This window comes from Monodon monoceros, unplaced genomic scaffold (genome assembly GCF_005190385.1).
Source record: "Monodon monoceros isolate NGI ecotype Baffin Bay Population unplaced genomic scaffold, NGI_Narwhal_1 Super_Scaffold_21, whole genome shotgun sequence".
In the NCBI taxonomy this organism is placed as follows: domain Eukaryota; kingdom Metazoa; phylum Chordata; class Mammalia; order Artiodactyla; family Monodontidae; genus Monodon; species Monodon monoceros.
Window position 1 is genome coordinate 147,961,217 of NW_021703778.1, and position 12,154 is coordinate 147,973,370.

Consider the following 12,154-nt stretch of genomic DNA (forward strand, 5'->3'; position numbering starts at 1 on the left):
GCCTGTGCTCCGCAACGGGAGAGGCCACAACAGTGAGAGGCCCACGTATCGCAAAAAAAAACAAAACAAAAAAACAAACAAACAAAAAACCCAGTTTATTTTGGGCTTCCCTGGTGGCGCAGTGGTTGAGAGTCTGCCTGCCGATGCGGGGGACATGGGTTCGTGCCCCGGTCCGGGAAGATCCCACATGCCGCGGAGCGGCTGGGCCCGTGAGCCATGGCCGCTGAGCCTGCGTGTCCGGAGCCTGTGCTCCGCAACGGGAGAGGCCACAGGAGTGAGAGGCCTGCATACCGTGAAAAAAAAAAAAAAAGTAACATGATACAAAAATAAAACAACACGAATTAAAGAAATAACACATTAAACAGAAAGGGAGCCAAGTGGTTAAATACATCTAAGTGAAAATGGGGGTGGGGATAGTTCAATCTATTTTTCTTTCCCTTCCTTAATGCTTTATGTCTACAATTTATAGATATGGAATTTTGGGGGATAAACAGAAAATTGGAACTGCCTCTTGAATAGGAAGCTGAGCTGCAGCAGTTGCCTGCCGCCACACACAGGTCCCCAAAGAACACAGGGGGCCCCCTTCCAGCCCACACAGAGTGCTCTCCACTCCTGTGCAAGCCTCTCCTAACGTTCTTAATGTGCTGCACAGCACGGCAGGTTCATCTCCTGTCTCCTTTAACCCTCCTGCTCCGAGCACCCAGCTTCCTCTTGACTTTCCCCTGGCTCGTTCTGAGTTCTCGTCCTTCTTTGTCCTCTAAGGCAGCGGTTCCCAACCTTTTTGGCACCAGTTTCATGGAAGACAGTGTTTCCACAGACAGGGTGGGGGGATGGGGGATGGTTCAGGCAGTAATGTGAGCGATGGGGAGCGGCAGATGAAGCTTCACTCGCTTGCCCGCCACTCACCTCCTGCTGTGCGGCCCGGTTCCTAACAGGCTGCGGACTGGTAGCTGTCCGTGGCCCAGGGGTTGGGGACCCCTGCTCTAAGGTTTTTCCCAAGTAGGGAAAATTAGATTTCCCCAAGCTGTAAACTCTACCATTACTAGGGTTCACTTGGACCTGTCCTACTGTAACAGTTTGGCTGTGTCTCATCCTCCCTCCCCATATCTTTACTAGGAAGGCACACAGAGAAGATATACCTTCTGTACTCAGCCCTAAGTTGTGAAGTTATTCTACTTCTTTTGAAATAGCTCTCCAACCTGGAAATGATCTTAAGAGAAATGTTTTAAGAGGGAAGGAGCACTAAGCTGAATTTTAGGAATGAGCATGACTTCTCTTTATCTCTGCCTCAGTTTCTCTCTTATGCAGATTCTGTAACTAGGAAAGCTGTGCAGCTGGAAATGGGACTAGGCTACAAGCGCATTAGGGAAGAGACTGTCTGTTTTGTTCACCACCGAACCCACCCAGTGCTCAGTAAAAACTCAGTGAACAATGAAAGAAGCAAAAAAAACCCTCCTGAGTAGAAAGGCAATAGTCCACACAGAAATATATATTTTTACAACAAAATAAGGTTATTGACTTAATAAACTGTGTTACCTGGTTTCAGAAAGCCTTCAGTTCTTTCCTAAGTTATAACCAGAGGAATTTACAAAATTTGAAGGTGTAACAATTAGGAGTGGGAATGGGGTGGTAGAAGTAGATCGTTTACTGCAGAGAAGTTACAGGCTGAAGGCTTAGCAGTTGGGGTGGGGGGTCGTTTAACGTAGGGACAATTAACCCTGAAGCCCTTAACATCACCAAGCAGGGACGAGTGGGGATCCAAGAAGCAAGGCCTAGAGGGGCTGGTAGTGCAAGGGCCACCTAAGCCTTTGAGTCCACAGCAGCCTTCTAAGGACATTGCAGAATATAGTGCAGTGAATAGCTATGCACAGAATAGTAGGTAAGTAATACTTATTTTCATTTTACTATAATAGACAAGCATTTAAAAACTACCATATTTCCATTTAAAGCGGTTAAAAATGTAAACATTTTGGTACATAAATGGCTTCATCTTTTTACTCCAAAATGTGTCATTCCTGGAAAATGTGAGATAAATGTTACTTACTAGGTCCATAAAGGAGTGATAATATGTGCCTTCAGCCATCTTACTGACATACATCAAACATGCAGAGCTGTGAAATGATGGATGGTGTGTAAATAAAAGGCAGTATTTATTTCATTTAGCTCAAGTTGATACTTTGAGAATTACTATCTTAAAACCCTTTTGAGTGCTTTTCTTCTGCTTGTTATTTTGCATCTGTCAAAACTTAGCATTTTATAAACATTGATTGACCTTGAAGAGCAATATTTTTTTATATATAAATTTATTTATTTTATTTTATTTATTTTTGGCTGCGTTAGGTCTTCGTTGCTGTGTGGGCTTTTCTCTGGTTGCGGCGAGCCAGGACTACTCTTTGTTGCGGTGTGCAGGCTTCTCATTGCGGTGGCTTCTCTTGTTGTGGAGCACAGGCTCTAGGCATGCGGGCTTCAGTAGTTGTGGCATGCGGGCTCAGTAGTTGTGGCTCACGGGCTCTAGAACACAGGCTTAGTAGTTGTGGTGCACAGGCTTAGCTGCTCCGCAGCATGTGGGATCTTCCCAGACCCGGGCTCAAACCCGTGTCCCCTGCATTGGCAGGCAGACTCTCAACCACTGCACCACCAGGGAAGCCCAAAGAGCAATATTTTTTAATTAAACTTTTTATTGAAGGATAATACACATACAGAGAAGTGTACAAAGAAATATACACCTGATGAATTTTCATGAAGCCATATCCAAGTAACCCAGCATCTAGATCCAGAAACAGAACATTAGCAGAAAGAATCCCAAAAGTTCCCTGTGCCTTTTCTAGTCACTGTCCCTCTTCCCCCACTACCCACAGCTCAAGGGTAACCACTGTCTTGTCTAATAACATAGTTTAGTTTGAAGAAATGGTGTTAACATTTAATCTGAAAAGTTTTGGAGAGTCCTTTAGTGAGCTTAAGGTAAAGAAGAAAGGAGCATGGCTGTAAACTGTTACCCTTTGTTTGACTTGTTTCTTTTTCTGAAGGTCTTTAGGAGAAGCATGATTGAATTAGAGCAAAGAGCTTGGATAGTTTATACTCAAGTACCTTGTTTGTGGAAAAGATGGAAGTTCTATTCTGTACATTTTTCTGTTTTGAGGAGAAGCAAAATTTGTAGTGTCACTTTCTTTTCTGCCTGTGTCTTTGGCTTCAAAGGGAATTATCACCTCTGTATTTAGACCTGTCTACCTTTGATGTTCTGTCCTCCATGTTTCTAATTATTAAATCAGCATGCTGATTTAGACTTATTCCCAGGACTCTGTAAGATATGAAAAATGGATTGTTTCCCTATTTTACATGTTTATACTTACATTTCACTTTGGGGTTTCAGAATTAACTATTCATGGAGTACCTAACTTACAGTTAACTCTTTTGCTGTATAGATGTAAATGATCAATATAAGGTGATTTGGTGGAATTTTCCAAACCACAGGCTTTATATTGTAAATATCTACCTGTTGTAGTGTTCTTTGCATTCTAAAAGTTTTCTTATGATTTCAGTCAAATTCTTTTATTTTCTTATTTATAAATTGAATTGACTCCTAAGCTTTTGCTCTTTAAAGAGTGTGTGTGTGTGTGTGTGTGTATGTGTGTGTGTGTGTGTGTGAGAGAGAGAGAGAGAGAGAGAACCCACGTGCGTGCACAGGCCCATATGCTTTTTAAAATTTTATTATTTTTATTTATTTATTTTTGGCTGCGTTGGGTCTTCGTTGCTGTGCTCAGGCTTTTGTCTGGTTGCGGCGAGTGGGGGCTACTCGTCGTTGTGGTGCATGGGCTTCTCATTGGTGGTGGCCTGTCTTGTTGTGGAGCATGGGCTCTAGGCGTGCAGGCTTCAGTAGCTGTGTAGCACGTGGGCTTAGTTGCTCCGCGGCATGTGGGATCTTCCAGGACCAGGGCTCGAAGCCATGTCGCCTGCATTGGCAGGCGGATTCCTAACCACTGCACCACCAGGGAAGCCCTCCATATGCTTTTAAACTGTGGAAGTTGCCAGATTGGGGACCTCTGAATAGGAAAATTTGCCCATTCAACAGTAGTCTTGTTGCCTTGCTAACTAGGTTCTTTTAGATTTGACTGAGGTTTCAGTTTTAAGACTATTAAGCCGTGAGATTGAATCCCCAACTAGGACTACGAATTAGGAGTTCATCTGATATAATTTTATTAGAGTCCTTTTAATATGTTTTGTACTCTGGCTATGTTTTAAAAATTGTGGTAAAATATCATAACATAAAATTTACCATTTTAGGGAATTCCCTGATAGTCCAGTGGTTAGGACTTGACACTTTCACTGCTGTGGGCCCGGGTTCAATCCTGGTGGGCAGCTAAGATGCTGTAAGCTGTACGACATGGCCGAAAAAAATAATTTTTACCATTTTAACCACCTATAAGTGTACAGTTGAGTATTTCATTTTTAGAACTTTTAGTCATTCGTATCAGTTTTATTCAACAGATATTTAGTGGGGATCAGCTATATGCCTTGTGCGGAAGTTGGTAGGTCACTGGAAAATTATGAAAGAAATGTAAATATAGTCCCTGTTCTCAAGGAGATTAGCCTCATTAGGGAAAAAAGATATGTATACACCGGTTAAATAATGATTCATGGTAGATAAGGCCTAAGATGTTCAAGGAAAGCTTTGTATAAACGTGAGGCTCAGCTTGGTCCTTAGTCAGGGGTAGGATCTATCTAGGTTGAGAGGAAGGAGGAAGTAGGGAACTAAAATAGCATACCAGCGTCCTAGCTATGGCAATCAGAGAAGAAAAAGAAATGAAAGAAATCCAAATTGGAAAAGAAGAAGTAAAACCATCACTGTTTGCAGATGACATGATACTATACATAGAAAATTCTAAAGATGCTACCAGAAAACTACTAGAGCTCATCAGTGAATTCTGTAAAGTTGCAGGATACAAAATTAATACACAGAAATTTCTTTGATTTCTGTACACTAACAACAAAAGATCAGAAAGAGAAATTAAGGAAACAATCCCTTTTACCATTGCATCAAAAAGAATATAATACCAGGAGTAAACCTACCTGAAGAGGCAGAAGACCTGTATTCCGAAAACTATAAGACACTGATGAAAGAAATCGAAGATGAGACAAACAGATGGAAAAATATATTCTTGGATTGGAAGAATCAGTATTGTCAAAATGACTGTACTACCCAAGGCAATCTGCAGATTCAGTGCAATCCCCATCAAATTACCAATGACATTTTTCACAGAACTAGAACAAAAAATATTAAAATTTGTATGGAGACACAAAAGACCCTGAATAGCCAAAGCAATCTTGAGAAAGAAAAACAGAGCTGGAGGAATCAGGCTCCCTGACTTCAGACTATGCTACAAAGCTACAGTCATCAAAACAGTATTGGTACTGGCACAAAAACAGAAATACAGATCAGTGGAACAGGATAGAAAGTCCAGAGATAAATCCATGCATCTGTGGTCAGTTAATCTACGACAAAAGGAGGCAAGAATATACAATGGAGAAAAGACAGTCTCTTCCACAAGTGGTGCTGGGAACACTGGACAGCTACTTGTAAAAGAATGAAATTAGAACATTCTCTAACACCATACACAAAAATAAACTCAAAGTGGATTAAAGACCTAAATATAAGACCAGATACTATAAAATTCTTAGAGGAAAACATAGGTAGAACACTCTTTGACATAAATCACAGCAGTATCTTTTTGGATCCACCTCCTAGAGTAATGAAAATAAAAACAAAAATAAACAAATAGGACCTGATTAAACTTAAAAGCTTCTGCACAGCAAAGGAAACCATAAACAAAACAAAAAGACAACCCACAGAATGGGAGAAAATATTTGCAAACGAATCAACTGACAAGGGATCAATCTCCAAAATATACAAACAGCTCATGCAGCTCAATGGCAAAAAAAATAAACAGCCCAGTCAAAAAGTGGGCAGAAGATCTAAAAAGACGTTTCTCCAAAGAAGACATACAGATGGCCACAATGCACATGAAAAGATGCTCAACATCACTAATCATTAGAGAAATGCAAATCAAAACTACAGTGAGGTACCACCTCACGCCGGTCAGAATGGCCATCATTAAAAAGTCTACAAATAAGAAATGCTGGAGAGGGTGTGGAGAAAAGGGAACCCTCCTACATTGTTGGTGGGAATGTAAGTTAGTGCATCCACTGTAGAAAACAGTGTGGAGTTCCTCAGAAAACTAAAAATAGAATTATCATATGATCCAGCAGTCCACTCCTGAGCATATATCCAGAGAAAATGAGTCTGTCATACAGAGTGAAGTAAGTCAGAAAGAGAAAAACAAATACCATATGCTAACACATATATATGGAATCTAGAAAAAAAAAAAAAAAAAGGTTTCTGAAGAACCTAGGGGTAGGACAGGAATAAAGACGCAGACATAGAGAATGGACTTGAGGACACGGGGAGGGGGAAGGGTAATCTGGGACAAAGTGAGAGAGTGGCATGGACATATATACACTACCAAGTGTAAAGTGGATAGCTGGTGGGAAGTATCCACATAGCACAGGGAGATCAGCTCGGTGCTTTGTGACCACCTAGAGGGTGGGATAGGGAGAGTGGAAGGGAGACACAAGAGGGAGGAGATATGGGGATATGTGTATATATATAGCTGATTCACTTTGTTATAAAGCAGAAACTAACACACCATTGTGGAGCAATTATACTCCAATAAAGATGTTAAAAAAAAAGATACATGCACCCCAATGTTCATTGCAGCACTATTTACAATAGCCAAGGTATAGAAGCAACCTAAATGTCCATTGACAGAAGAATGGATGAAGAAGATGTGGTACGTATATACAGTGGAATATTACTCAGCCATAAAAAGGAATGAAATAATGCCGTTTACAGCAACATGGATGGACCTAGAGATTATCATACTAAGTGAAGTAAGTCACACAAAGACAAATACCATACGATATCACTTTTGCGTGGAATCTAAAAAGCTATACAAATGAACTTACTTACGAAACAGAAACACGTAGAAAGCAAATTTATGGTTACTGAACGGGAAAGGTTGTGAGAGGGATAAATTAGGAGTTTGGGATTAACATATATACACTATTATATATAAAATAGATAATCAACAGGGACCTACTGTATATATAGCACAGGGAACTCTACTCAGTATTCTGTAATAACCTGTATAGGAAAAGAATCTGAAAAAGAATGGATATATGTATATGTTTAACTGAATCACTTTGCTGTACACCTGAAACTAACACAATATTGTAAATCAACTATACTCCAATATAAAAATAAAAATTAAAAGAAAATAGCTTACCAGCTATTTCATTGTTAAGTCCATTGCCTTTCAGAGAATCTTTTGCTTTTCTAGCTTTGAAGCTCTCACTCTTTTTTTTTCTTCTGGCCGCGACGCGTGGCATGTGAGATCTTAGTTCCCTGACCAGGGATCAAACGCACACTCCCTGCAGTGGAAGTGCAGAGTCTTAACCACTGGACCGCCAGGGAAGTCCCCCTTTTTTTTTTTTTTAATAAGCTGAATATTCAGTTGAGGGAACATATTTTTGCCACATAATGTTTTTAAAAATCACAGAAACTAAACTTACTTATTATGTAATATAGACACTATTAAAAATCCAGATTTATAGTGATAGAAGGGTTAAACTTCCTATTAAAATTCTATGCAAATATCTGTGTTCATGTAATGTTAAACTTTTCAATATATTACCAGTTGGGAATAGGTATTTCACTAGTGAGTTTAGAACAATTTTGGTTATAGTTTTTATGAAAAATAATTGTACAAAAAAGAGCATGTAATGAAATACATACTTATTGAAATTAATCATGAATTCAGATAAGAAGTTTACAGTGGGTATATATAGTATATAAAGAATAAGTTATGATTAATTCTGAATAAACTTGTACTGACACTTGATGGCAAAGGATGGTGCCCATTTTGTTAGTCTATGTCTATAATGGGTCAGGGGTTTCATCTGGGCTGAACATATTCTCTTACAATAAGAATTACGAAGTTAAAACAGTATTTTTTCTTTCTCATATCTGCAGACAGGCAAACATACACCTAGGACCACCATGTTCACGTGACATCAAGAGGAAACGGAAACCTGTGGCTACAGCATCTCTGTCCAGCCCAAGTGCCAGTAATTATATATGTAGTTATCCTTTATTGACCACCTACTGTGTGTCAGGCACTAAATTATATGTTTTATATACCTCTTCATCTCTGACCCTGAAGTCTGTGCTTTTCCACTGTGTCTTACAGCTTTCTTGAGCTTGAATCCCTGTATTCCACTATCAACAGTCTTTAGTCATCTGTACTTTTGCTCTAGCACAGACAGGAAATTAGGTGTGTGGTAATGAAAATCCTGGTAGGGTGGCAGTTTAGTCAATAGCGAAGGAGCCATATGGATTTATTTACTTTCATGTTTGGTATACAGCACAATACATTATCACTGTTTTAATGTCTAGTAGAGTGCTAATATTCTACCGTTCAAGAAATTTCTAATTAAGTTTTCAAGTTAAAACTTAAGGTTTTCTAGGCAAAACTGGTTCATAGAAACCAAAATAATGGTTATCTTCAGTGGGAGGTAGTGACCAGAGGAGGACATAAAAAAGTCTTCTGGGATGCTGGAAATACTTTATATCAAGAACTTGGTGGGGATTACATGAGTGTATATACATGTAAAGATTCACTGAGCTGCACATTTACATACATACAGGTATGTTATCCTTAAATGAAAAAAGGGGAATAATTACGTATTTATATCAGCAAGAATACTGGATGTCTATAGAAATTTTTCTTTGAAGTTAAGAGAAGATAATTAAATGTAATTATTAATCATAGGAAATAATACTTTGTGTATTTCAATACATTTTGGGGTGAATTGCTCTGGTTAAAAAGGGCGTATCTGCTTGTAGGACCTATCAGAAATACCTATGGTTATTTTCTTGATGATGGTGAATTCACTCTGAGGGAATTGAGCATATCATAAATTATTTTATTTTCTTCAGAAAATACTATATATTATATAGATCAGAGTAATTGGTACCTGAGTAAACAGTAGACCTCAGACAGATAGGAACTCTTATTTCTCTAACTTTACTTGGTAAGTTTCAGCATACTCTGAAATTGACCTGTTTGAGCTTCTGTTTGGAATGGTTGCTTGACAGTGGTTCATACTGAACATTCTTAACCATGGGTCTGATGATTGTAGTAAGTTTTTCTTAGGGATTTTCACATGGCCGTGCTCTGAGCTGAACATTTTACATGAATTATTTCACTTAACCTTTGCAACAACTTTATAAGGCAGACGCTGTTCTTATTCCCAGTTTACACATGGGAAAATTAAGGCTTAGAGAGGTTAAACCACTCACTGAGGTTATATGGTTAATAAATTGTAGAGCCAAGATCAGACCAATTTCCCTATGACTCTTGAGCTGCCCTCTTAAACACTGCAGGTGTTTGGTCTTGTATACGACAGAATTGGTTCCAAACTATGACTCCATGTCAAAACCCAGATCCTCATCCAGTCTGTAGAATTGGAAGCAATAAAACACAGTCTTTATCTTTTTGTTCTTTTTTTCCCCCTTAATATCTAGCTGTATTTTTAGCTTTTGGTTGTTTATAAGAGAAGAGCTGTTGAGAAGTTTATAATCCTTATTCCATATTCAAATCAGGAAATGTACTGGGAGGTATTAAACAAGACTTGAGCATTCAGCATTTCCCCTACTGAGCCCAACTCCTCTCACTTGTTGACTCAGGCCTGCTTCACTGAACATTTTTTTTGTTTTCTATCCACAACCTGAGTGCCCCATGGAGGTGAAGGACATAGCCCGAGCCCACGCCATCAGTCAGTAGAACAAATGGGCTTGCTCTGCCTAACGTCGGGCCATCTCGGATTCCACCTCTTTTATAGAAATGAGTGATGAAGAGAGGTGCGTTCCGCTTTGCTGCTGTATTAATACACATCAGGGGCCAGCTCCTGCCATTAAATCATGCTCCTGCATACATCTGTTATCGGACTCCTCACCAGTGTGATAAACAAGACTGCAGATAGAGGCTTCCTTGTGTCATTCTTTATAGGATTTTCCTAAAAGAATAAATAGCTCAGATCTCTGCCAACACTCTCTCCTGTCACTGTGATGAATTCAGCTTCTTTCTTAAACATGCAGCCACAAATCTTTTCCCTTTTCCCCTCCCCCACTAGTGGAAAGTTTTAAGTTGACTGCATTTAAAGATATTAATAAGGCTAGAAAGGTGAAGAGCAAAAGGGAATAACATGCCTTCCTGTCTTTTTGTACTAATATTAACAAAGGCCAGGGAAAAGGACCTTTTCATAGGGTCATTAGGTAGATCCATCTTGAAAGTGTAGCACCTCTATTTTCTTCATTTTATCTCCACTCCCCTTCCCTCTATGGCTTTATAACATGCAGGTGCCTGGTGTACAGATCCACCCCTGGATCCTAGTGAGTAACTGTGTTAACCTGCTTTTCAGGTCGATACACCAGAACAGGGAATGCCCACCAATGTCTCCCTCATGCTGTTAAGTGTACCAGCTGTCATATATTTTCTTAAAGATTGTAACTGGAAGAGAAAAAAGGGTTATTTTCTCTAAAATTTGAGAGACTTAAGTAGTTATAAGAAGCATAAGGAACTCAGATGAAAACAAGACTTCTTTTCCTTGAGATGATTTTCTTCATTAGAATGGCAAATCAGAGCTTTGGGTGTGCAAATCCCATTCCTTCATAAAGTAAACACATGGGGCTTCCCTGGTGGCGCAGTGGTTGAGAGTCTGCCTGCCGATGTGGGGGACGTGGGTTCGTGCCCCGGTCCGAGAGGATCCCACATGCCGCGGGGCAGCTGGGCCCGTGAGCCATGGCCGCTGAGCCTGCGCGTCCGGAGCCTGTGCTCTGCGGCGGGAGGGGCCGCAGCAGTGAGAGGCCCGCGTACCGCAAAAAAATTTTAAAAATTAAAAAAAAAAGTAAACACATGGCTGTAGGTGAAGGAGAATTGGGATAATAAGATATTTTGTTAAGAGCCCTGACTTTTTTTTTTTTTTTTGGCGGGATCTTACTTCCCTGACCAGGGATTGAATCCGTGCCCTCTGCAGTGGAGGCACGGAGTCCTAACCACTGGACCGGCAGGGAATTCCCACGAGCCCTGACTGTTTTGGCCATCCAAGAGCCATTTCTGACCTTCTTCACCCTGGGATAGGATATGTGTCCTTAGAAGGGTACCCAACAGTTAACCTGTTAATTAGTTACATAAGATTTCAAATACCAGGCCAGCAATGCTACCGATGCATTCACAAGGGCAGGAATTTTTACCTGTCTTGCTCACTGCTGTACCCCACAGCATCTAAAAAATAATGCTCCACACATAGAACAGTCTCTAGATATTTGTTGTATGAATAAATGAATAGAATCTTAAAGATGAAACAGTTATTCTCAATATTATTCTAATCCTGTGATTGGATTCAGTAGTAGTTCCATTTCAGGTGGGCCCTTGTCTCAGGAGTCATAGGGCAGATTCTTATTGCCTACTGTGCCTTTTAATTAAGTTTAAATGTTTTCTAAAGTTAAAAATGTTTTTAAAATAAATATTGAATGGCCACAAAAGAACATTTATAGAAAATGTATAAGATATAAAGAAAACCAATACAGCAACTATCCATATACCCACCATCCACTTTAAGAAAAGGAACATCACCTTTAAATTTTTCTTCCCACTCTCCTCAGAGGTAACCATTATCCTGATATATATTTTTGGTTAATCATTTGTCATTCTTTGTTTTTTTCAACTAGTTTTGACAGACATATGTATCTCTAAGCAGTATATTGTCTAGTTTTACATGTTTTTGAACCTTGTGTAAATGGAATGTTGTATTTTATAAGTTACAAGTTTCACCCATTTATGTTCCTGAGATTCATTCAGGTCTTATCCTACCAGAATCCATTCATTTTCTTACTGCCATATGTATGGTATTCCATTTTATCAGTTGACAGATATAATGCAATTAACCGTTCTTGATGAACATTTCAGTCATATTCTTATGCTGTTTTACGCTATTGTGAAAAGTACTGCACCATTCTTCAGGAGAACATATGCAAAAG

General features: G+C 39.5%; 1 protein-coding gene across 11 annotated transcripts in view; it reads left to right on the plus strand.

Annotated features, from left to right (window-relative positions):
* Window positions 1-12,154, plus strand: part of GPATCH2L (G-patch domain containing 2 like) — a 213,380-nt gene that overhangs the window by 107,498 nt on the left and 93,728 nt on the right. For 4 of the 11 annotated variants that reach the window (XM_029239550.1, XM_029239549.1, XM_029239552.1 and 1 more), the window contains one exon: window positions 8,087-8,193. The exons of 4 other annotated variants lie outside the window; for them this stretch is intronic. In XM_029239550.1, coding sequence (XP_029095383.1) covers window positions 8,087-8,193 — 107 coding nt within the window. The remainder of the gene's footprint in view (window positions 1-8,086; window positions 8,194-12,154) is intronic. 3 more of the 11 variants (XR_003796084.1, XM_029239554.1, XM_029239551.1) reach the window with 1 other exon arrangement.